At 46.9% G+C, this 25,950-nt stretch overlaps 2 protein-coding genes across 2 annotated transcripts in view; both read right to left on the bottom strand.

The window, feature by feature from the left end:
• PRKX (protein kinase cAMP-dependent X-linked catalytic subunit) overlaps positions 1-6,246 on the bottom strand; it is a 35,139-nt gene extending 28,893 nt beyond the window's left edge. The window contains exons 1-2 of the mRNA XM_078616522.1: positions 5,048-6,246; positions 220-391 (exon numbers count right to left, since the gene is read on the bottom strand). Of these exons, the coding sequence (XP_078472648.1) occupies positions 220-391; positions 5,048-5,201 (326 nt within the window). The 5' untranslated portion in view covers positions 5,202-6,246. The remainder of the gene's footprint in view (positions 1-219; positions 392-5,047) is intronic.
• Positions 6,247-6,340: 94 nt separating this feature from the next.
• On the bottom strand, positions 6,341-16,587 carry LOC144734373 (uncharacterized). Its single transcript, XM_078616520.1, has 4 exons — positions 15,847-16,587; positions 12,823-13,074; positions 9,740-9,891; positions 6,341-8,836 (listed from the first exon to the last, which is right to left on the bottom strand). Exons 1-4 carry the CDS (start codon positions 16,573-16,575, stop codon positions 8,686-8,688), a joined length of 1,284 nt encoding a protein of 427 aa, XP_078472646.1. The 5' UTR covers positions 16,576-16,587; the 3' UTR covers positions 6,341-8,685.
• Positions 16,588-25,950: the final 9,363 nt, after the last annotated feature.

Raw genomic sequence — 25,950 nt, 5'->3', positions numbered from 1 at the left:
TGCTTGTGGGTTAGTTCACGTTCGATATTCCTTTCGAGAGTTACCGTGCCCTCCCGGTACAGACGGATGGACAGAAGGAAGGGCAGGAGACACACGGACACATGACAAACGAACCGACAGACAGAGGGACGGGACAGGCGGATATGACAAACGACAGATGGACGTACGCCGACAGGCTGACGGACAGAGCTGACGCGTCGGTGCTTGCGAGTGGCTCACAGCTGGATGATGAACGGGTGGGGCTGCACGTCGCGGAGGATGTCCTTCTCGCTCTGCACATGCCGCTCCTGCTTGAGCCGCAGCACGTCCGCGATGCTCATCACCTTGAGCGCGTAGAACGCCGCGCTGCGCCTGTGGCGCACGAGCAGCACGCGGCCAAACGTGCCCGTTCCTGCGGGGTGACACGGGTGCACACACACACACGGCGACACCGCGTCACCCGGGGGCGTCGTGGGTATCGTCGTCCGCACCTCCGATTTGCACGGTCGGCTCGGTACGGTGCGAAAGAAGTTCAACGCACATACGTACATGGTCCAAATTTGGCGAATGCGATAACATTACTTACATTACTCGCAATTAACGTCCGAAGTAGACACCGCACTTCGCATTGTCAGCGGCACTCCACTCCCGTGGCTTCCCGTGCAGTTGAACACCGCCCGAGCCAACATCTGACGCGATGGCGTCACGACCCGGGGACTACTACAAGACTATGGACAACAGCACTCTGACGTTACAACAAGACGTCGAGAAAACCCCCACGCCATCGGCCGAAATCCAGGAAACATTTTCTATGGACGTGGCAATAAACAATAATGTCATTGAGCTACCCGCTGTGGAAGCTCCGTTGCTTCTTGCCCCAGGACAACCGTGGACCTGTCTATGCTGCGCTCGAACACAGTGTGGGAGACGCGCGTCCGTCCACCTTTCACAAATGGAAGATCAAATGAGAATCTTCACTGCCTTGCTGATCTCGTCAAGGAGCATAAACCATCACTCGAACTCTGGTCATCCTCGAGGTGGATTTCGGCTGGCCATCAACCAAAGGGGGTCGCCGCATCGCACGCTTTCAGATTCGCTTCTGCGGCCGTCTGGAATGCTCTTCCTCCACTGGAGCTATGCACCTTTAAATCTAGATTGAAAACTCATTTCTCTAGAACTGCTTTTTGTCTTTAGTTTGTTGTCCTTCCCCACACATCCGATTAGCACGGTTGGCTACATGTGGTGCGAAACAAGTTAAACATGCACACGTCAAAGAATCGCTGACCCTGCGAGTGCGGTAAAACCCAAGCCATCAAACAACACAACACCGGCGAATGCGCGATCCATGCACATTCTGGCGTTGTCGCTGCGATGCGCACAACATCTACAGCTACCCCTTTGGATTTGTCGAAAAAACCTATAATTCAACGAAAAGCTGTTGCTTTTCCCTCGCGCTATAAGCAAGGAAATAGTTAATTACTGAAAGCAGCCATGTGCTGAATGGCGTTGCATTCATGTTGTAAGGCACAGGGACAGCTGGCTGCCTCTGTAATGGCCCCTCTGTGGTTAAAATGCCGTAGGGTGCCTTGATTACTGCATGGGAGGTCCATTATAAATAATGTGATGACGATGATGATGACGTCGACAGGGACACGTGGACATCCGGGCACAAAATACTATCCAGGCACGAACTTGCTTAGCTTTTAGAATTAGACGAGATCTGGGCGTGCATTCCAAGCGGTTTGGCGAGTGACAGACGTGCTGCTACAGAACAAACACGACCTACCGCTGACGTCTGCCCTCCAACCAGAAAGCACAAGGCCGGCTCAGCAGAGGCCATAAAAACATGCACACTTAAAGCATACACGTAGGGTGCATTCAAATCACAAACTGTCCATTAAGGAAATGTGTGAATCATAGCCGAGGGTCAGGGAATCTGGGTAGGCAGGCTGGGACATGCGTTTCGTCTACTCTGGTATCATGCAGTCTTACGATCGCTGTTCCTATCACTCTCCTTGCAGAAAATCGAGCAAAAAATTGTTGCAACAATTTTCTCGCAGAAACATTTCTGCGAGTATTTGGCGATGCTGCTGCCGCTGCTGCTGCTGCTGCATTGGGAGCGGTGCACAAGCACAGATGATGAAGCAAAGGTCAACACATTCGTCAATCAGAATCAGAGTTTGTCTCCCCAGTTAAGCCCATTGTGCCAAGAAGCGCTTTTTAATGGGCGAGTCGGCCGGCAGACAACATCAAAGCATTCCACAAGTTCAATAATACTGAAGCCTTGCAAGTAAAACTATACAATAGGCAAAGTGTCAGGCAAATGGTCCCTTTTCACTTGACATAATCTATTAAGTTCATGCCACTGCGGTCGAAAACTTTAAAGAGTACGATGCCCGATTTTAACAGTGTTGGTGACAACCAAGACTACGATTAAATAATCGATTAAAATGTTTAGTCGATTAATCGACTTAACCAAAGAATCATCCCAGCTATAAAAAACCGGCACTTTTTTCCAAAATTTCTTGCTGTGGTTTTCACACCTGATGACGATTGCTTGTGTTGCAATCGAAACGTCGTGAGAATTTTATTGTTGTATTTTTATTATTTTATTATTTCCCTTCAACGTGACTTCACCAAAAGAACCAAGAATATGAATCCCTGCAGTCACGAAAGCTTTAAATCAAAATATAACTTTAATTTGAGCAAAATATTCTTACATTTGTAATATACTGATGGCACGTGTTGAAATATCAGAATCGGATTTTTTTATTTATCCTGGGAAAAATCCGAGGAGCTATGCTCGTTTTCACAGATTCCCAGGGAGGGCCAGGTCAGAAAAAAACCATCGACTATTTGACCATACTTCGCCAGGCTGGTCAGAAACCGGTTGGTTAAAGTGCGAAGCAAAGACATGGGGGGGGGGGGGGGGAGTATGGAAGTATAGTACAATCAGTGGGTTAATTATGTTGGTTGGATGTGGTTACTGATCTTTCCTTCCTCCACATATCCGATCAGCACGGTTGTCTACGTGGGGTGGGAAAAAAGTTCAACATACAAAGATCCCCCTTAGAGGTTTACCAGACTGTTAGCGAACAGCTATGAAGGCCGGCACGGCACACGAGGGGGTGGATGGCCAACACCACGCCCGGCCGCCTTTGTCTGCCCAGTAGCGATGTTTACACACAGTACCAGCTCCTCATGAGGCCGAGTCGACCTAGGGGAGGCCCAGGACCGGCTCAAATAATCGTCACCGGTGTTGTCCGTGAGCGGGAATCGAACTTGGGTCGTTGGATTCGTGGCGTAGAGCGCTAACCGCGACACTACCGCTCCCCACATACACAGCATGCACATACGCACACACACAATGAGCAGGTTCATATGTTGAGGGTTATTTCTTCAGCTTCATGAGTGGGACAGGGGCCTCACGACCAGCAGCCACTGCAGAGGACAACGGATTTTTTTTGCTGCACGACCCCTCCCCGATGTCAACCACGGATCCCGTGAACAAATAACTTGCAGGCCGTGCCGGGCGGACAGGATGCCCTGCACTTGCTGGGAGAAGAAGCGGCAAATTGACTCTGTGGCTATGTGGGCTGACGTCCACTCAAAAACTGTCTTTAATTCATCTATGTTTCGTCAATGAATCTGGTGTTTTGATGGTGGGAAGTCGCGTAAAATAGCAGTCACTAAAAAAAGTTACAAAAAGCTGTTCAGAGCAATGGGGATCGACAATGCAAATTAATGTACCACAATAAACACCCCGGATTAGGGCGGCTGGCTATGTACGGTGCAAAAGAAGTTCAATATACATAAACACACAGAGAGCAAAGATGGCCAGTCGAGTGATGTGATGCCAGGGACTCCTAGTGGACGATATGTGGATGTGGCCCAAGCTAAACAAATATATTATAACAACATAGGCACGTTTAATATACCACTGCGAAATCTTAGGAGTCCAGCGGATTCTGGTTCAAAGACTGTGATGATGTTGTTCTACGGCAGACGGATCTTCCTGCAGCCAAGCTCCGCGATTGTAGAATCTCCTTCCTCGGTCTGTTCTGGGTTCTGAGTCGGTGTCACTTTTTAAATGGCTATCTTAAAACTCACCTATTTGTACTAACTTCCCTGTAACCTGTTGTCCGATTGAATTACTCTGCAATTATTAGTATCTCTTTTATCATAGTTCTTCATGTTATTGGAATTTCGAGTCGCCATTTATATTGTTATTAACACATTCCTGCGGAGGGAGCTGGTAGGAACGTTGGGTTGCTCGGTCAACGGCGGCGTGGTGTATTCCGCAAATACTGTATGCCCGACTGTGAGGGCGGGCACAAGCCGGCGTGAGTAGGTTAAACGTTGAGTTTTATAAGGGCACCACGGGGTGACCAGCCCCTCCACACCAAGCCCCACCCTCCCCACCCAGCCCCTCTCCACCCTCCCATCTCCACCCAGCCACTCCCCACCCTCCCCTCTCCACCCAGCCCCACGCCTCCATTTTTGGATGCACGACGGATGGACGGACACACTAATCCCTTCTGGGCTGGTGTAACTATGAGGTTCCTACCAGCATCAGCTATTTCACTTAGATTGTATCTATAATTATTAGTGTAGTTGTATTTTTACGTCCAGCGTGCTGAGATACTTCAATATGAAAAGGCGATTTATAAAATAGGTTATTATAATAATACGTATTTCCAAATATGAGCCCATTCTATTACCGGATCACAAAGAATATATGCGCCTCATCTCATCAAATCTTGGAAGCTAAGCAGCTTTCAGCTTGGATAATGCTTGGATGGATGGACCGCCACGCCTAAAGTGATTGTCACCCAACAAACTCACCCTCGTTAACGTAAAAAAACGCGCTATGAAGAAGGACCATTGCCTGAAACGTCCCCAATTACATGTGCTTATTTTAAGGCCACACACTATTGGTGACGAGTGAATTGAGCTTTTTTTTCATTTTGCCTGTGTACCACTGCCAGCGCATCACCACCACCGCCACACAATGTGCCCTAACCCAGGGTCGCCCTCGAAAGAAACAACGTCACGACGGGACACTTACCAACGACGGTGAGCATCTCGATCTGCTCCAAGCTGTACGCGGCATCTTCGCTCGCCCCGGGGCTGTCAGCGCGTTGCTCCGATGTCGTCCCTCCTGCCACGTTCTCGTCCGTCTCGCCCGCTCCTCCCGTCTTGTCCACCACAGTCTCCGCCATCGTGCGCGTCTCCTTTCGGCTCGAACCGCACCAGTCGTGAAGTCCGCCCCCCACAGCGTCGTTGCCCACGGAACCCGCCCCCGATCAAACGCTTTGCCCTCCTGGTCGCTCTCAATGGCGAAGCTTCACAATTATGGAGCAAGTCCGCTCCCCAATTCATTCAGCTGCACGGCACCCGGCTATGCCGCGAGTGTGCCACTCGACCTTTTACGCCGACAGTCGGAGTGGAGGCCCGCTACTGCGGTCGCATATCCACCTGCCCTGCCTGGATGTTCATAGTTGAGGCTTATTGCTCACGTGAGAGAGTGACTAAAAATTGCGATCAATGAGATTATTACAAGCGCCACAACAAACAACAACTCAGTCGAATTGCTTCGTCGTTGCAACGGCATGCACACATTCTAAGTCTGTGTGACACACTTCTCTAAAGCAAGCGCGAGCATCGTCAGTGTGCTGTAACCTTGGCGTCAGTCACTCCTACACACACACACACACCGCCGCCGCCGTCAGGACTGTTGTTAGTAACAGTTTTATTGCTAATGATCAACGTGAGAGAGCGAGAGAGCAAAGGGGGGAAAGGCAAGAGAGCGGGGAAGAGAAGCAAAATAAATAAAGCGGGCTGAGGTCATAGACCGCAACGTTGTGTTGTGGCCTTTTATTGGCCCACCTGAAGCCCCCCTTTCTATGGAATACCGCGAAAAAACAAGCCTCGTCAATCGGAGGCCACCCACTGCCTCCCTTAAAAGGTCACCGGGAGATCACACGCGGCCTATATAAAAAGGCTCGGCATGAACGTCTCCATGTGCTTTCATTCATTAATTCTTTAAAGGGGTCCTTTAATAGCGCGGTCCAGCCAAGTTTGAAAGCGTCGACGCATTATCTGTCTCTCACAGATTAATTGATTATTTATAATATAAAAAAAATATTTAAGTCGTATTAAAAAAAAAACATTTCTACCGATATTGAAAGCATGCACACATAGTGTTACCTGGTAAAATAAAAATGGTTAACAAATAGTTTAAACAGCTTTTAAATGTAATTCAAGTGATTTACGGGAGCCGTTGGTCGATCTAGAGATAAATATTGTGCGAGTTTCAAACAGCAGATTGAGACAAAGGGAATTGAATCGCGACATCCGGTGGAACATCTCAGGTTTTAATGCAACGCAAGAATGTACGGTGGGACAAGAGGATGGGTGTTCAGTTCACGTGAAACAAAACAAACCCATTAACCCGTAACGGTGCTTAAGACTTTAGAAAGAAACTATCTAATTATAATGCAGAGGTGGGATTATTGCAACTTTACCCTTCGAGAAAATAAATCTCAGAGCCTTATAAAAAAATCACAAAAATGCTCTCTCTTCCAGAGTTACATTTGTCAGATTTTCAACCTCACCAGGGAGGGCAAATAACAACAATTCTATTCAGCCCTTTGTTAATCCACTTCTGGATCAAGGCCTCCCCATGCCGTGTGAGGCATGAGGGTTATTACTGCGTATTGGTGGGTGGGGGGGGCGCACGTTGTTCTGCACGCTGCAATTTTTCCTCCACGAAACGTCAGACATCGTGAAGAAGTGTACGACGCGGTATACCCCCCAAAACAAAAACCATATCGACGAAGACCTAAGTCGTGGAGAGTTCTTTTTTTTCCCCCCCCATAATATTACACAACGCTGGTAATTGAGGATTGGTGAAGTAGAGAGGGGAGATATTTCAGATCAATCCCAACCGATGTCATTTGCTAGCTGAGAGTCAAACTCGACCAGGCTTCCGAAAACAACGCGCGGAATAAACTGCACCACTTCGTTCCAACATCATCATCATTGTTATTTTGGTGACAATTCATTTTTGTCCACGATTCTGTACGATGGAATAACGTGTTCTTAAAATTAAATACGAGATAAATGTTGAGTCAGTCGTAAAAAAGTACAAAAATGTGAGCTAATAAGAATAATAATTTAGCTTTGGGTCACTACCATTAGTAAAAAAAAAAGCCTGTCATTACTTTTGATAGTATCATAAAGGTGATGCCCAAGTTGATTCCACCCAAACAATTACATTCAAGCGAGACGCAAATTGGCATCAACAAAGTGCAGCAAATTGAGAAAATATACACTGCTATTTCCTCTTCTGTGTCTCTCCACACCAAAACAGAAGCGTGCAAAAAAGTGCATTTAGCCATCAATAAATATACGTCACGTCACCAAAAGCAAATCTCAAAACGGAACACCGTCGTCTAGTAATGCACCCATTAAATAAATTAAACGAGGATGGTGCTCACAACATATTGCACTGGTTTGGTTATAACAGCCCTGCTCCTCTTACCCCAATTCACAGCCGTCTCGGGCTACTGTCAGTTTTCATTTGAACGATACCACTCAGTACACACGGTACACTCTGCATTCGGTGCGAGCATTTTAACCTTTTCTTTGTTGCTGCCAAGGACTTTTTCTTTTGGTTACAGGAGGCTGCCGAAACAATACGTGGCAGAAAGGAGGGGGCATCTCCACAAGACGGCATTGTACAGAAAAGTGGTAATTCTTAAGTACATTTTCCCCCCACCCCCTTCTCTGTTTTCTTTAAGTTTGCAAAACAACTGCAGGCAGGAAACAAACAACAATCAAGCCAGGTCCAAAAAGCACAGTGGTATGGGAGTGGGGATGGGGGGGGTGGGTAGCACATGTGCCGAATGTGTGCTACTCACCGTGGCCAGGCACGATACAGAAATCAGCTTCCGCGAGCTGTAACCGTTCATAAGTGAAATGGGCACTCAAGGGTTGCACGACATACATTTTTGCATGTTAGGGTCCGCACGATATAAATTTCGTCGTGACGACAACTTGCCGGTTAGCTTCGCACATTTTGCTTCACAAATTCACGAGTGCAAGTTTGCTCTCCGTTCAACTCCCAGTATGAATTGAGATCTGCTTAAAAATTATGCCTTCGGCTGCAGTTTGCACAACGTAACCCTCGCCGCGAAGTATTTCCAAATCGCTGGATGTTGACAACCTATGAGACGCCAGTAATGCACTCTAACAGTTACGCAATAAATAAATAAATACACGTATAACCACATCATGCTGTCGTTTACTTCGGGAAAAGTTTTTGCAAAAGCACTAACGTGATGGATAATAGCAACCACGGCATTGTATCGTGCCCCTTCCAACATTCACCGTTCCTTCGCACGGCTCCCTTGCGCCCCCCCCCCCCAACGTAGCCAACAAAAACAAATACAATTCAGCCCGTCTGCCCACACTAATAAAGACAAAAAGAACGCTCACCCGCACCGCAACCTCTTCAGGCTTTTGGGAGGCGGTGCTGGGGGGGGGGGCAAACGCTGTTAAGCGAGCACTTATGAAGGAGACCGGCAAGGCGCAAGACGAGGTGGGCGGTGTTGAGTTATCGAGGAGAGTTGACTTCGGCACCCACCACAAACACCACCCACCACCATTGCACCTCGCGCACTCCCCCCCCCCCCCCAACCGTTAGCACCGGGCAATGGAGGATGCGATGGCCAGGGTCTTATTCTCGGCAAACAGCCGGGCGACCTCCTTGCTGAAGAAGAGGCCATCTTTGTCGGCGATGACCCTCGCGATGCCGTCCCTCAGAGGCCGTGGCGTCGCCTCGTAGCTCATCCTGTGGCGACGGGAAACGGTGGGCGGGCGAGCGAGCACGAGGTCAACCGGTTGGGACTCCACGTTGTTAGTTGTGACCCGTGCCCACTGTGCCTCGATGTTTGCTGGCCATGATCGTGTTTCGAGGACACAGGGAAGTCAGTCATCAATAAATGATAAAATCAAAGTTTTTGGAGCACTCCTGCGTTGTTTTCCTTGGTTACACTGCCTGATCCTCCCTTTCATTGGCTGCGACACGACTCGCTTTCTCTCCCAAACACGGCCACGTGCACACAAGAACCTTCTACGGGGGTGACGAGGTTCGGTTTATTCGAAAGGCTCCCAAGCACATAGATACGCCAACGGACCTGTAATATCGATGTGTTGGCGTCACGATTGGTTCCCGATACAGGCCTCCCTCTCTTCAAGATCCCAAGGGAATATTGTCTAGTGGCCACGTGGCTCTGTAAATCGAATCACGTGGCTGACTAACCTGCATTTGACGAAGGGCATGACCTAACGTACTGGCCCATCTATCCTAAACCAACAGTGACCCGGCAACATTGACAAGGTTTAACACCCACAAATTATACTGTAGTGCGAATATATTCACCATTCATTCGCAACACAACCACTCTGGTTACATTAGGGACTCTTAAAGTTAGGGGGGGGTGACGTTTTACATTAATGTGCAAAGTGCTTTGAAAATAATATTAGATTGTTTTTTTTTTAAATAATGGGGGAAGTATTCGTGGAAAAAAAAGGTCTCAATAACAAGAGTTTTTGCTATTCCCCGGCTCCCCAACCTTTACAGACCGATGGACAAAGCCACCAAAGCGTTCATGCGCTCAACCCAAGGTGCAAAGCACTACAAAAGTTAAAAACGTAGGTTTACTGCCAACCGGCAGCTTAAATCGATGCCCACCTGCGGTGATGCGAGCTGCCAAGCTCCACACGGTACGTGAAGGATGGAGCCAGGTGGTCAGGCCCCACAAGCAGCAGGGAGGTCGCAAATCGAACCTCCTGCGACACAGTGCGTTTCTCGAGGGCCAGGATGAATTGGTGGCCCAGGCACACCTCGAACCAAGAGGGGGGGGGGCACAAAAGCATCTTGTATTTCAGTTTCAGTACTGGGTTTTCAATGAGGCAGGAGAATATTTTTTTTTTTGCTTTGACCCAAAAACGTCTGGCTTTGTGTGTTACAATTTATGCATTGATTTTTAAGTAGCCTTACCAAGATGTGTGCTTGGGTGGGGAAGAAGGCACAATACATCTGGATTTCATTTACAGTACTGGGTTTTCAATATCAGAATCAGAATATGTATTTATACTGGACGAATGCAATGCCCCTTCTGGACACCACAGATGTCCAGAAGAAGAGGCACAGGGTCAGACGTTACAACGACAAATAACAAACAATACAAAAACAGGAGTTAAAAGTCGAGGAGAGGTAATCAAATCACTTGAAAAATAAAACGTAATTGTTTTTATTTTACCAGGAAAAGCCCACCGAGCTACGTAGCTCTTTTTCGGCCACGACCTGGCCACAAATGTCAGCTCAACAAAGTAGCTCATCACGTGGAAATGTATAGCAGACGAATATAATCTAAAACAAATGTCGCATTTTGACTAAAAAAATGTCTGCCTTTGTTTCGGCCACTAATGGCAGCGTGTGCTACAATGTGTGCATTTTCTTGGTTATTTCGGTAAAGTCACGTAGAAGGGAAATAATAAAATAACACAAATAAAATAATTCTCACGACGTTTCGGCCACAATGCAAGCAGCCGTCCTCAGGTGAAGACCCCGACAGACCTGTTCTTCACCTGAGGACGGCTGCTGGCGTTGTGGCCGAAACGTCGTGAGAATTATCTTATAATGTTTTATTTTATTATTTTATTATTTCCCTTCTACGTGACTTTACCGAAATAACCAAGAAGATGAATCCCTGCAGTCACGAAAGCTTTAAATCTAAATGTATGCATTGATTTAAAGTTGCTTTCCAATTATAAGGGTATGGAACCCAACACACGTAGATTATTTAACAGTAGCATTTGGAGAATAATCGATTGGCTAGAATACAATGTGGTGGCTCACATAAACTAAAAATGGGGACGAAGCCACAATATACTGGAGCTGGATTTTAGACTTGCTGGGTGTCCAATAAGTGGGATAAAATTTCAGTTTACTGGAATCAAAATGTGTCCGTGAAACTCGGAGTAACTTGACCGTTTTTCGGAAATGTAATAGTTTTTCTATAGCATCATGAATGTGCTCATCCGACAATACAGAGAACACTTGATTTCTTATGTACAAGTAGGATAATAACACAAAAAAAATGTTGAAAACAAGTAAATTTCATTCGTCTGTTCCGAAGATGGCTAGATGACCAAAGCACAGCGATATTAGGAAACCACTGGAGCTGTGCACTTGTAAATCCAGATTGAAAATACATTTCTTCAACAGCTTTGTGATTCATCTTCTTGGTTCTTTCGGTAAAGTCACGTAGAAGGGAAGTAATAAAATAATAAAAATAAAACATAACAAAATAATTCTCACGACGTTCCGGCTACAACGCAAGCAGCCGTCTTCAGGTGAAGAATGAGACACTGCTAAGCTAGGAGCTTATATATAAGCTGGGTTGGAGGTCGAAGAAGAGCGCCTTAACAAAAGAATGTGCATATCAAGAGGAATTTAGCATATTTATTTAAATCGAAATTTAGCTTTGTGATTATATTGTGGTCCTTCCCGCCGCACCTCCGATTAGGACTGTAGGCTATGTACGGTGCGAAAGAAGTTCAATATACATACATAAATACGTAAGAAATGAAGCAAATCGGGATATGGGCCTTGTGGCTGGACTAATAATTCCCAGTAGCATTTGCTTAAGATGCCAAACTCTTGTTGGAACTGTTGCGATGTTCAGATAATTATCAGCCTGTTAAACATTTCTATAATATTCAACAGGACTGCTTCTCGTAAAACTACACTATTAACTAAACTACACTATTAAAGTTCAACATACAGTAGAACCTCTGGTCACGACCATAATTCGTTCCATAACTTTGGTCGCAACCCGATTTGGTCGTGACTCGAACCTAATTTCCCCATTGGATTGTATGTAAATACGATTAATCCATTCCAGACTTACGAACTGTATATAAATATTGTTTTTTAAAGGGTTTTAAGCACAAAAATTGTTAATTATGCCATAAAATTCACAGTGTAATAGTAAACTAAATGTAAAAACATTGAATAACACTAAGAAAACCTTGAACAGAGAAAACTAACATTGCCGCGTCAAGGTTTAGAATCGTTCAACAAGATGATTGTTTCGTCTGCTACATCAGTCGGTCGATTCTGAGAGAGAGAATATTCGCATGAGCAATTCATGTTTCTATTGAAAGTAAGTTAACAGTAATATTTGGGTACAGTATTGTTTTTGGAAGCATTCACCGTAATATCGTATCAACGTTTACTTCACCGCATCATTGTATGAATGATGTGAGAAGAGATGAACGGGTTCTTATGCTAGCAATTTATGTACTCGGCGCTTTCGATCTCTAAATTACGGCTTGAATGAGGGGGGAGGGGTATGACTACACTCACAAAATCAATATCTTACTAGGAATTTTATATAACAAAAGTTATATATATAATTTGGCGCTTACAAAAAAAATGGCGCGGAAGGGGAAATCGGCTGCGGCCGTGTTTGATCGTCACCCGAGTTTGCGTTCGTGACCAGATTAAATTTTTTTGTTATTTTTTGGTCGTAACTGCAACACAGGCAATCATCATCAGGTGTGAAATCCACAGATCAGAATCAGAATGTGTGGATTTCACACCGGATGATGATTGCTTGTGTTGCAGTCGAAACGTCGTGATAATTTTTATTGTATTATATTAATATTCTTTTATTATTTCCCTTCTACGTGACTTTACCCAAAGAACCAAGAATATACACACGTACGTACACCCGCGGACCCAAGGACCATCCGTCGGGCCAATACCTGGACCATGAGCCAGAATGTGGGCGGCGGTTTCTCGAGGTTGGTCGCCTGGAAGAGGACGTCTGTGCCGCACAGCTTGGGCACTCTGGGATGAGCCTGCGCCAGGTGTGGAAGCACACCACGCAGGGAGCCCTGCCAGGTGCAGGCGGTGGGGCCATAGCACGGGCACTTGTAGGGCCTGAAGATGCACCGATCATCGTGGGGCCTCCCGTAGCACATGGCGCACATCGGAGGGCGAGCCGTTCTGGAAAACTGCCCAGGGAAAAGCAGCGTCATGATCAGAATGTGTATTTCTACTGGGAAGAGGAATCCAATGAGCATTCAAAGCTCTTTTTCAGATTTCAAGTAGGGCCACGGGGTCAGAGCGTTATAACAAATCATACAAATACAAGCGAGTGCAGAGTATAGGCAAGGTAAACAAATCACTTCCAAATAAAAACACAAATAAAAGTAAGCTGTGATAATTGTTTTGTTACCCTTTTATCTGGCAACAAAACTGACACCTGTTTTTTACAAGGAGTCATGTTTGCATAGACCACAATACCTGCAGTCGTAATGCAAACAAAAAACATAACCCTGAGTACACATGCACGTTTACCAATGCACCACATTTGCACGTCATGTTTGGTGTCCTCTTCAAGCCTTGGTCATCTCATGATGCTGCAATGTTAAAATACATAGGCACATAGGTGGCCAGATGTTAACTACCTCACCTGGTTTGCAGGAGGTCTTGGGTTCGATCCCTACCCTAACGGCTGTATATATTTGGAGTTTGCATGTTCTCCCCGTTTTTCTGTATTTTTCTCCGAGTCCTCCGGTTTTTCACGCCACATTTAGAATCGACATGTGTGGAGGGTATTTGGCTGCTAACACGTTCCTGCGGAGTGGGCAGGTAGGAACTTGGTTGGACAGCGCGGCGTTCGGGGGGGGGGGCAGTTGAATGAGTGGGCGTGTTTACCCTTCCCCCCCACCCTGCCCGACATCGTCAACCAATCGTGGCGTTGCTCGGCGGTCGGTGGGGGGGGGATTGCATGAGTGGGCGTGTTTACCCTTCCCCCCCCACCCTCTCCGACATCGTCAACCAATCGCGGCGTTGCTCGGTGTTCGGTGGGGAGGGGATTGCATGAGTGGGCGTGTTTACAACCCACCTCTACCAATGGCGGCCTCGCTCGGCGTTTGGGGAGTGGGGCAGTTGGATGATTGGGCGTGTTTACCTTCCCCCCACCCTCCCCGACATCCTCAACCAATCGTGGCGTTGCTCGGCGGTCGTTGGGTGGGGGGTGTGAATGCATGAGTGGGCGTGTTTACACCTTTCCCCCCAACATCCTCAACCAATCGCGGCGTTGCTCGGCGGTCGGTGGGGAGGGGATTGCATGAGTGGGCGTGTTTACAACCCACCTCTACCAATGGCGGCCCCGCTCGGCGTTTGGGGAGTGGGGCAGTTGGATGATTGGGCGTGTTTACCTTCCCCCCCACCCTCCCCGACATCCTCAACCAATCGTGGCGTTGCTCGGCGGTCGGTGGGGGGGTGTGAATGCATGAGTGGGCGTGTTTACACCTTTCCCCCCAACATCCTCAACCAATCGCGGCGTTGCTCGGCGGTCGGTGGGGGGGGGCATGGGTGGGCTGCATTCCGATGCACAACAGACAAACAATCCATGGTAGGCAGTGTGGAACCTGTTGTTCCTACCTGTGTAAATTTCCACGTGACAAACCACTTTCGTTGAGCTGTCATTTGTGATGGACATGTCGTTTGTGAAAAAGAGCTAAATAGCTCAATTGGGCTTTACCTGCCAAACTAAAAATATAGTTTAGTTTATTGATGTTATTGCCATGGTGGATATCATTAGTGCATAACTTGCAATTCAAACAGTACACGGTGTCTAAAATATACGGATACCATTAGGTTATACAAGATTGTGTTCCTGTATTGTATACTTATTTTGCAGGTAATGAGCAGTTATGAGCATTGTACGAGAAATCCGCCAACACTAGTTTGATTAGACGTTACCCTTTTTGGCAATAAAACAGGTTAATATGTTCAAACACCAAATAGAAACCCTTTGCAAGGAATCAAGTCTTGCGTTAACCACACGTACTTGCGGTGAACATACAAACATGCTCTGATAACACTGGTCAAAAAAAAAAAACATGTTTTTCTGGCCTGGGCTTTTGCAGCTGTTTTAGACTAATTTCAGGGTGCTGATTCCAAATCTGATCTCAGATTTGCTCTATCACATCTCATTTTTATGCTATCGGCATACCCCATTTTCATTGATTTTACCCGAAATTAACTCTGTCACTTATGATTGCAAGTTGTTGCGAGTCAGAGACTGCTTTAGTGTTAAAATATGGTGCTGTATTTTTAGGATAGTGTGTTTATAATATAATTTTATGTAGATATCCACATTTATTTAATATTTTTCTTCTGCAGTTTTTATTGAAAATGCAATATTTGATATCTCAAAAACCTGATGTGATAGACAAAAACTGATGCCAGATTTGGAATCAGCACCCCAAAATTACCTTAAAACCGTTGGAATACCTTATGCCAGAAAAAGTGTGTTGACCAGTGTAATATATGCATCGTCTTGGAAACAAACTGGTCAGTACAAAATACGTTTGACGGCGTTTCAACTCCTTTCCACGAGCCGTTTCAAGAATATTTATTTATTTATTCAAGATAAGCCTGCCTTGTCCTCAAGACTTTCATGATAATCCAGAACGAAGATATTTTGGCCAATCCAAATGATAAAGTCCACTACCTCTCTGCATGGCTTATGTGCTGTAAAGGAGGGCCATTGCCCGAACCGTCGCCAAATTAATGTTGTCATTTCAAGGTGGCGTTATTGACGGTTTATCAATACGTGCTTGGGTACAACACTGCCAATGCATTATCACCAATGCATTGAAATATTGTAGAGTACTGCCCTCTTCTGGCGAAAGGGCTACACTTATTTAACAATTATATTGACACAAACTGGGGCAGGGCGAGGCAGCCAGCGAAACAGCAAGAAACATCACCTTGCACGAGAAATTGGGTCCGCTGAGGCAGGTTGCGACGACGGCGGCGGCTGTTGTTGTTGTTGCTGCTGCTGTGTGGTGGTTGTTGCTGTTGTGGTGGTGGTTGTGGCGCATCATAAGGCAATGCTTAGATTGAATTTCCCGCGCTGCTGCTGCCACCATCAGCAAGCTGCTGCCACCACCACGCTGTTCCTGCTGCTGCTGTTCCTGCTGCTGCTGTTCCTGCTGCTGCTGTTCCTGCTGCTGCTGTTCCTGCTGCTGCTGTTCCTGCTGCTGCTGTTCCTGCTGCTGCTGTTCCTGCTGCTGCTGTTCCTGCTGCTGCTGTTCCTGCTGCTGCTGTTCCTGCTGCTGCTGTTCCTGCTGCTGCTGTTCCTGCTGCTGCTGTTCCTGCTGCTGCTGTTCCTGCTGCTGCTGTTCCTGCTGCTGCTGTTCCTGCTGCTGCTGTTCCTGCTGCTGCTGTTCCTGCTGCTGCTGTTCCTGCTGCTGCTGTTCCTGCTGCTGCTGTTCCTGCTGCTGCTGTTCCTGCTGCTGCTGTTCCTGCTGCTGCTGTTCCTGCTGCTGCTGTTCCTGCTGCTGCTGTTCCTGCTGCTGCTGTTCCTCCTGCTGCTGCTGCTCCTGCTGCTGCTGCTCCTGCTGCTGCTGTTCCTGCTGCTGCTGTTCCTGCTGTCGCTGCCGCCGCTGCTGCCACTGCCGCAGCCGCTGCTGCCGCCACAGCCTCTCACCTGGCATTGCTGACGTCACTCACAGGTGCGCGCCCGGTGGGATGCGGGAGGTCTCTTAATAAAGGCGACTGTGTGGCCAATCAGCGACGAGAACGAGCATGCGTGTGTCTGTATGTGTGTCTGTATGTACGTGTGTCTGTATGTACGTGTGTCTGTATGTATGTACGTGTGTCTGTCTGTGTTGTTGTATATAAATAGGGCTTTTTCCAAAAATTTATATTAAAAATAATTCTGTAAATTTTTTTAAATAATAATAATCAATAAAAAAACACCCTCAAACCCCGCTACCTCCCGCAAGCACCAAGCATCTGGAGGTCGTAAAAGGCCATTACATAATAAACTCCGGGGAAAAGGAAGGTTCACGACAACCTGCAAAATCTCCAGATTGTCAAAGGACCATATGACATGACCCCAACGGACGTTTAGGACAGTTGACAAACAAATTTTCAGAGCCATAAAACACAGGGACCAACGGACATTATAACTGATATTTTTTTTTTAAATACGGTAAAATTTGAAGCTTAGCTATGAGAATAAGTCGAGATTTTTGACTGCAGTATTACTTATTTTATTTTGTATTGCATCTTTCTATCTATGTGACTTTACCAAGAGAACCAAGGAATATGAATTCCGGCAGTCAAGAAAGCTTAAGTGGAAACTTCGTTACATCTCCAATCTCGGGAAATCAAAATAGAACTCTAGAATAAAACACTCCGATCCCTGGTGACACAGACTAACAACAAAGCTTGGCAAACCCTCGGAATAATGGTGGTAACAACAAGGGGCATTACGAATCTTGGTTAAACATAAATCAAATAATAACCACGAGATATTTGACAGGGGGTAACTCATAAGAGATATAAGAAAATAGGTAAAACACAGAAGACTAGATAATATGTATTCCATGAAATCAGAGCCTCCCCGGCCACCTTTGTCTTCCAACAATTTGACACAAACACATGGTAGCCATAAAATACGTATGGAGGGTGTCTGGCCTCAAGATAACAAACACTATGAAGAAGGGGGGGGGGGGTGCAAACAAAAACTTAGCCAGTCAAATGTCAAAAAGGAGGGGGGGAGGGGGGGCCGCTGCGGCCACGGGAAAAAACGAGACAGAGGGCATCTGTTTTTTTTTCGCAAGAGACGCGCAAAGAGGGGAGAAAATTTAACATTTAAGCACGGACACAGATCATGCAATTCAGTCTTGCAAAGGGGTAGGCTCCGGGGCATGGCCTCTAGATCAACCATGGGTGTCGTGTCTCGCAGAGAGAAGGGACGATGTGTTGTTAAGAGCCGAGTTCGGCATGAACCGACAGAGTATCGCTGAAAGTTTTATTCTACATTTATCTTGATGTTTTGAGTCACTTTGCGGAATCGAGAATTGCAATAAGTTGTATTGTACTACGCTATCAGAGTTGTGTAAGAGGTGTGCTAATACAATTTACAAGTTTTGAGAGTGAGTGATCCAGCCAGCGACGAGCGGCTCACAGCAAGAGCCCTCTTGGAAGAAGGGCGGAGAGCACGAAAGTTGAGCAACGACAAGGCGAAGCCCTGATGGAAGGGTGGAAGAGGCAACACTGAACGCCAGTGCAAAACTGGCAGCTGAGAAAGATTGACGAGCGACGACAAGCAATCAACCTGGAGAAAGGGCGGAAAGCGGCAAGCATCGACCAAGCGAGCATCGCAGAGGAGCAGCAGCAGCGGATGAGCGACGAGAGCCATCGTGCATCGCCAGAGAGAACGGAGCAGTGGAAAGAGCCTGAGCCAACGCAGCCCTGAAGTAAGGGCGGGTGTCCGTGTGAAGCTGGCAGCTTCACGATCAAGGAGAGAGCACGGGGCTGGGGAAAGAGCCTGACCAGCCCCCCATGAGCAAGTGTGTCAGCGCCAGTGAGAGCGCCGTGGGTTCAACCCACACACACACCGACCAGCACCAGCTGGGAACCAAGACAAGAGTTAGGAACGGCGACCAGCAGACGAGCTCCAGCAACAACGGAGGTTAGAGGAGCGACGCTCACAACAACGAGCAGAGCGCCGGGCGGATAAGACGCAGCTGGGCACAGTGGGGAAGCACAGTGGGAAGCACATCTGCCAGTCATCTCAGTCAACCCACGGCTACCCGGGTCTGTTTCGTGGGCCTTCGATACTGCACGTGGCGTCAAAGTGCACCTAGCCTGGCACAAGCGCCGTCGTGACGTCACCGCCACTTGTGGTGAACGGCGGTTGATGTTATTGCTGCTTACGTGTGTATGATTTTTCAGTTCATGATTGTGTGCGTCATGGTATGTATAGGCATGTCGGTGTGTGCTTTTTCTAGTATCTGCCTTCATGCCATTGTGTGTGTGTGTTTGCGTGTGTGTACGTGTTTGTGTATACATTAGTTGGCAACTGACATCAGGATTATTCCTGGGTCTCCGCTGGGTCGACTCAGTCTTGAATGGTGTGTACCTGGTGCGGTGTGTAAACATCAGCACTGGGGAGACAAAGGCGGCCGGACATGAATTTCTGGATACACCACCCCTTCGTGTGCCGTGTCTTAGGGGCCGTCCATAAATGACGTCACGCGATTTTGGACGATTTTTTACCCACCCCCCCCTCGTCACACGGCGTCACAAAAAGTCAGACCCCCCCTCAAATATGACGTCACAAAGCTCTGCCCGCCCCCCCCCCCAAAAAAGATTAAACATGCTTTAAATCGCTTTAAACTATTGCCATTGTAGTGCGTATTTAATGTGGCGCTGCACTCTGATGTTGTAGGAGAAAACATTTATTAAAACGTCTATTTAATTAAGTAGAACGTGTTGTCTATATTTATTTAAAGTTGCGCATTTTGATGTGACGTCACATTTCTCAAATCCCCCCCCCTCGTCACGCATCGTCACAAATGTCTGACCCCCCCCCCCCAAGGTGCGTGACGTCATTTATGGACGGCCCCTTAGGTGCTCGCTAACAGCACTTGCCCCAGTTTAACACGTAGGCTTTCACGACCAATATTATTCATAATAAAGGTTTTTGGGTTAGATCGCGTTATTTATAAATGTGTCGTAACCCTCCACCACCCGACACGGCCAAACAGTAAAAAAATGCGTCACTTTTCAAAGAACAAAAAATGCACTACCTTAGCCCACTGGTGTGTTGAAGAGTGAATCAACATCATTTACAATTTGAGTAGTTCGACGTTTCGCTGGTAATTACATCCGGCTTCATCGAGCAATTTTCCAGAATGAGCACCTGCCCCAACAGTCTATTCAAATCAACACGGGGGATCTTTGTCTCTGTGTGTTTTCGGATGTTTTTGTAAATTAGACCACCCAATAGCACAATTACATGGCGTGATGCAGAGATTAATTGATCACGATACACGAATCTAGCGGAGACAAAATTGCAAATGAGACAAAACCGAGCAGTACATAACGGAACAAAGCAAGACCGGGAAAAAATAATTTCGATTATTATCGGATCGATTGAACTTGAAGCCATACACGTGACACAAGCGAGGGCCCCTTACATTAGACATGGGTCGGCAGTTGTGGGGTTGGGGGCCTTTTTCAATCAGTGAACCAACCTCATCAATTAACTGGGGGCACATTTCACACCACACGAAACCAGCTTCTGTGGAATTGTAAATAATCCGGCTACACCTCACGGTTTAAGCATTCCAGGTGGTCGAGGTTTGGGAGGAGGCGCTGTTTCCATAAATAACACTGGTCAACACACTTTTTCTGGCATAAGGTATTCCAACGGTTTTAAGGTGATTTTGGGGTGCTGATTCCAAATCTGGCATAAGTTTTTGTCTATCACATCAGGTTTTGAGATATCAAATATTGCATTTTCAATAAAAACTGCAGAAGAAAAATATTAAATAAATGTGGATATCTATATGAAATGATATTGTAAACACACTATCCTAAAAATACAGCACCATATGTTAACACTAAAGCAGTCACTGACTCGCAACAACTTGCAATCATAAGTGACAGAGTTAATTTCGGGTAAAATCAATGAAAATGGGGTATGCCGATAGCATAAAATGAGATGTGATAGAGCAAATCTGAGATCAGATTTGGAATCAGCACCCTGAAATTAGTCTAAAACAGCTGCAAAAGTCCAGGCCAGAATTTTTTTTTGTTGACCAGTGTTATTCATCACGTCGAGTGTTGCTGAAACATCCACAAGCTTCGCTTGGTTGGCGCGCGTATCTTTTTCCGATCGGAATTTGCCGAAACTGGATCGAGCAGGTTTCGGCGTTAGAAGTTGAATTCCTGGGACCGAAGATTTGGAAAAAGAATGCGATGGTCAGCGAACTCTGCTGAAGTCATACCCATGGGCGTATCCCCCCCACCCCTCCCCACTTGCACACACATACACACGCGCGGACATAAAACCCAGTCGAACAAGAAAAACCGGTCAATGCATCCTGCCACACACACGCACGTGGTCCTGCGATGGCAGAGCACAAAGAAGAAGAAAATCCACTCAACACATTCGTTAATAATAGTGGCCTTAAATGCCTGCGGCGACCCCAAACAGACTGGTCAAGCAAATCCTTACGATCCACTCCCACAGCGTGCGGACGGGCCTTCATCCAGCAGTGAATTTAAGCCCCAAAAAACCCCCAGTACTAATGTAATGGACAGAGTACGGCTCTGCCTCAAGCCAGCAGTTGAGACCACGGGAGTCCCTCAGGGCAGCAGTGGGCGGAGCACGGCTCTGCCTGTCACTCACCCGTCCCCCTTAGGGCAGCAGCGGACCGAGCACGGCTCTGCCTCAGGGCAGCAGTGGAGAGAGCGCGGCTCTCCCTCATTTCTCATTCACCCGGCTGCTTTGCTCGCGGTCACGCGACGCACTTCAACCAATCCGTGGCGCGTTAATAACAGAATGACAGTCACAGAGTGAAGTTTTGATTTGAAGCCCTGCGGTTTGGGGGGTGGGGGGGTCTGCACCTCGACGTCACGTGTCGGATGTAATGTTTCCCGTGTAATTTGAAGGCGTCAGGGGAGACAAAGGTGGCTGCCACGGTGGCGAGATGTTAGCTGCCTCGCCTGGTGTGGATTCGATCCCGACCCTGACGCCTGCTGTATATTTGGAATCTGCGTGTGTTCCTTTCCTGTGGTCGCGTGGATTTTTTTTGTCGGGTCCACCGGTGTTTCCCTCCACATTTCGAAGCACGCGTTTAGAGTATTCAGTTGCTACTCTTAGGTTTTTTCGGTAAAGTCACGTAGGTGAAAAAATAATGATAAAATAATAATAATAAATGAAAATAACTCAATTAAATCACGACGTTTCGGAGGCAACACAAGCTTCCTTCATCAGGTGTAAAAAAGGCACAGCAAAATAACTGTAGCGAGCGAGTTATTTTGCTGTGCCTTTTTTACACCTGATGAAGGAAGCTTGTGTTGCCTCCGAAACGTCGTGATTTAATTGAGTTATTTTCATTAATTATTATTTTTATTTTTTACCTACGTGACTTTACAGAAAAAACCTAAGAGTATGAATCATTGCAGTCACGAAAGCTTCAAATCTAGAATATTCGGCTGCTAAAAATAACCACGTGAGCCACTTCGTTGAACTATCATTTGTGTGCCCAGGTCGCTTCTGAAAAAAGGTCATTTAGCTCAGTTTGGGGGCCTTCCCTGGTAAAATAAAAAATAGTTTATGGACGGCCCCATCTACATCATGAACATGTTTACAGGTGGCGGTTCAACATTTTAATGCTATGCTTAATATATATATTTTTTAAAACAATATTACATTTACGGCCCAGTATACAGCAGCATACGACTGATCTACAGGGCCAACTCACCACGCCACTCCACTGGGTTAAGTTTAAATTACTACGTTCATAAAAGCCAGCAGCTATCAAAGAGTCCAGTGTTAATTTCTATTTCATGAATCCGCAATTACCTATCACCGCTAATGGATTTTAGCGGCACAAAGAGGCTGATATAAAAATCTTCCACGTGCCACTACAAAGACAAATATCCCCCATATAGCCTTAACAGACTGTAGGGGCAAGTGCTGTTAGCGAGCACCTATGAAGGCCAGAACGGTACACGAGGGGGTGGGGTGGCCAGCACCACGCCCGACCGCCTTTGTCTCCCCAGTGGCAATGTTTACACACCGCACCAGGTACTCGTTTGAGGCTGAGTCGACCTAGGGGAGGCCCGGGACCGGTTCAGATAATCGTCACTGGTGTTGGCCGTGAACGGGAATCGAACCCGGGTCGCCAGGTTCATAGCGCTACACCACCGCTCCCCTACACACACACATTCCTTACACGTGCGTGTGTGCAGTTGCATGCGATGTGTGTTTTAACGCGTCTGAGCACATGACATGCTTGTGCCGACAGAGTAAGCAACACGGATGGAGGAAAGCTGACTCATTGTCGCGTGCGTGAGTTAACGCAGCGGGTGCTACTACGTCTTCAATGAGCACTGCGATCGTTATCAGCTATGGCTTACGTGATAAGATAACGCAGGCATTAGTCATCGCAGAGTCACGAGCAATCCACTGCTGGATGAAGGCCTCCCAAATCCGACCACGACATCTCGCAATCCTTTGATGTAATTGCAATACAAAGGGTCCCCGTATAGCCTTGACATACTCTGGGGCAAGTGGTGTTAGCGAATACCTATGAAGGCCAGAACGACACACGAAGGGGTGGGTGGCCAGCACCACGTCCGGCCGCCTTTGTCTCCCCAGCGGCGATGTTTGCACACCGCACCAGGTGCTCATTTGAGGCTGAGTCGACCTATGGGGAGGCCCAGGACCGGTTCAGATAATCGCCACTTGGTGTTGGTCACGACCGGGAATCGAACTCGGGTGGCCGGATTCGGCGCGCGGGGCGCTAACCGCAGCACCACCGCTCCCCACATTGATGTAATAATACACGGAGCACCTGCTAATTTAATGTACTTTAGTAGCGTTTCATTCTTTGGGAATTCACATATCTCTCCCCAATGGTGTCAGTATCAAGAACGTTCATTTATTTTTCTGTCAATCACTGCTGGATGGGGGGGGGGGTCTTCTCATGCCGTGTTAGTCGTGTAAGATGTTGACCATACTTCACCACGCTGGTCATTATAAGTTGAACTAGGGGGGGGCACTGATGTTAACCGGAGTCAAAGATTTAAATCAAGTCGACGAGTTCAGAGCTCAGCGCGCCAATCACTGCGCCACCGCTCCGACCGGATTAGGTTGCGATGGGGTGATCCGTTTATAGACACGTTTTTTTATTAGGACTCACTTCCTTTCTCAACAAGCGTCTGCTGAACATTGTGAAAGCGATGACTCGAAATCGAGCAGAGGGATGAGTGTTGGAGCGTGATCGGGCTGGTGAGACGCGTGCAATGGCTTTCATGTTAAAGCGCTATCGTCTTCATAATTGTCTCGCAATTACTCTTTGGTTCTTTCGGAAAAGTGACGTATAAAGATAAAATAATAAATTAAATACTAGCATACGACGTTTCGATTGCAACACAAGCAATCATCATCAGGTATGAATGAAATAGAAACACAAATCTAGTATACTTAGAAATGGAATGTAATACAACAGAGAGTCGGATAACATAACAGTCAACACCCTACCTGGTTGATTACGTTCTTCCTGAGAATGCTAAATTTGAGAGCTAAAACACAGAACCAGAAACATATCTTTATCTCTCTCTCAAATTTAGCATTCTCAGGAAGAACGTAATCAACCAGGTAGGGTGTTGACTGTTATGTTATCCGACTCTCTGTTGTATTACATTACATTTCTAAGTATACTAGATTTGTGTTTCTATTTCATTAATACCTGATGATGATTGCATATGTTGCAATCGAAACGTCGTATTCTAGTATTTAATTTATTATTTTATCTTTATACGTGACTTTACCGAAAGAACCAAAGAGTAATTCCTGCAGTCACGAAAGCTCCAAATTAAGTTTGTTTCGCAATTGTTATGTTTTAGTGGGGTTTTTATACATGGATAACGATGTACATTTTTTTTGTATATAAGGACAACGTCAATCCGAATCTGTATTTATACTGGAGGAATCCGATGAGCTATAAAGCTCTTTTTCACGGATGTCCAGTAAAAGCACAACGTACTTCGAACAAAACGCAAACTACTTGGACATCTGTGAACCTACTCGGACATCTGTGCAATAAAAAGAGCGTCACAGCTCATCGGATTCCTGCTGCAGTCGAAAATTAAGAAGCACCGATCAATAATTGTATCAATGCCGAGTTCATAGTCTTGGTTCCTTCGGTAAAGTCACGTAGATAGAAAATACAAATTAAATTAAAATGTTAAAATAAATTAAAGAAAAAAATTAAAGAAAAAAACCCACGACGTTTCGATCGCAACACAAGCGGTCTTCATCAGACGTTTCGATCGCAACACAAGCGGTCTTCATCAGACCGCTTGTGTTGCGATCGAAACGTCGTCATTTGTTTTCTTTTATTTCTACCCACGTGACTTTACCGAAAGAACCAAAGAGTACGTTTCAAAACGGCTGTACCGCCGTAGGAAAATGTAATTTCCCTGTCCAAGAATACGGCGTAGACCGTCTGGGCTCTCACAGGTAAGCCAGCTACCCCGCCCACCCACAACTCACTCACTCACTCACCCACAACTCACTCACCCACCCACAACTCACTCATCCACCTACAACTCACTCACTCACCCACAACTCACTCACCCACCTACAACTCACTCACTCACCCACAACTCACTCACCCACCCACAACTCACTCACTCACTCACTCACCCACAACTCACTCACCCACCCACAACTCACTCACTCACCCACAACTCACTCACCCACCCACAACTCACTCACTCACCCACAACTCACTCACCCACCCACAACTCACTCACTCACCTACAACTCACTCACTCACCCACAACTCACTCACCCACCCACAACTCACTCACCCACCCACAACTCACTCACCCACCCACAACTCACTCACTCACCCACAACTCACTCACCCACCCACAACTCACTCACCCACCCACAACTCACCCACCCACAACTCACTCACCCACAACTCACTCACCCACCCACAACTCACTCACCCACCCACAACTCACTCACCCACCCACCCACAACTCACTCACCCACAACTCACTCACTCACCCACCCACCCACAACTCACTCACCTACCCACCCACAACTCACTCACCCGCCCACCCACAACTCACTCACCCACCCACAACTCACTCACCCACAACTCACCCACCCACAACTCACCCACCCACAACTCACCCACCCACAACTCACCCACCCACAACTCACTCACCCACCCACCCACCCACAACTCACTCACCCACCCACAACTCACTCACCCACCCACCCACCCACAACTCACTCACCCACCCACAACTCACTCACCCAC

Source organism: Lampetra planeri, chromosome 51 (genome assembly GCF_965212315.1).
Source record: "Lampetra planeri chromosome 51, kcLamPlan1.2.h2, whole genome shotgun sequence".
In the NCBI taxonomy this organism is placed as follows: domain Eukaryota; kingdom Metazoa; phylum Chordata; class Hyperoartia; order Petromyzontiformes; family Petromyzontidae; genus Lampetra; species Lampetra planeri.
The sequence above is the reverse complement of the archived record's forward strand: the minus strand, read 5'-3'. Positions and strand labels throughout refer to the sequence as shown.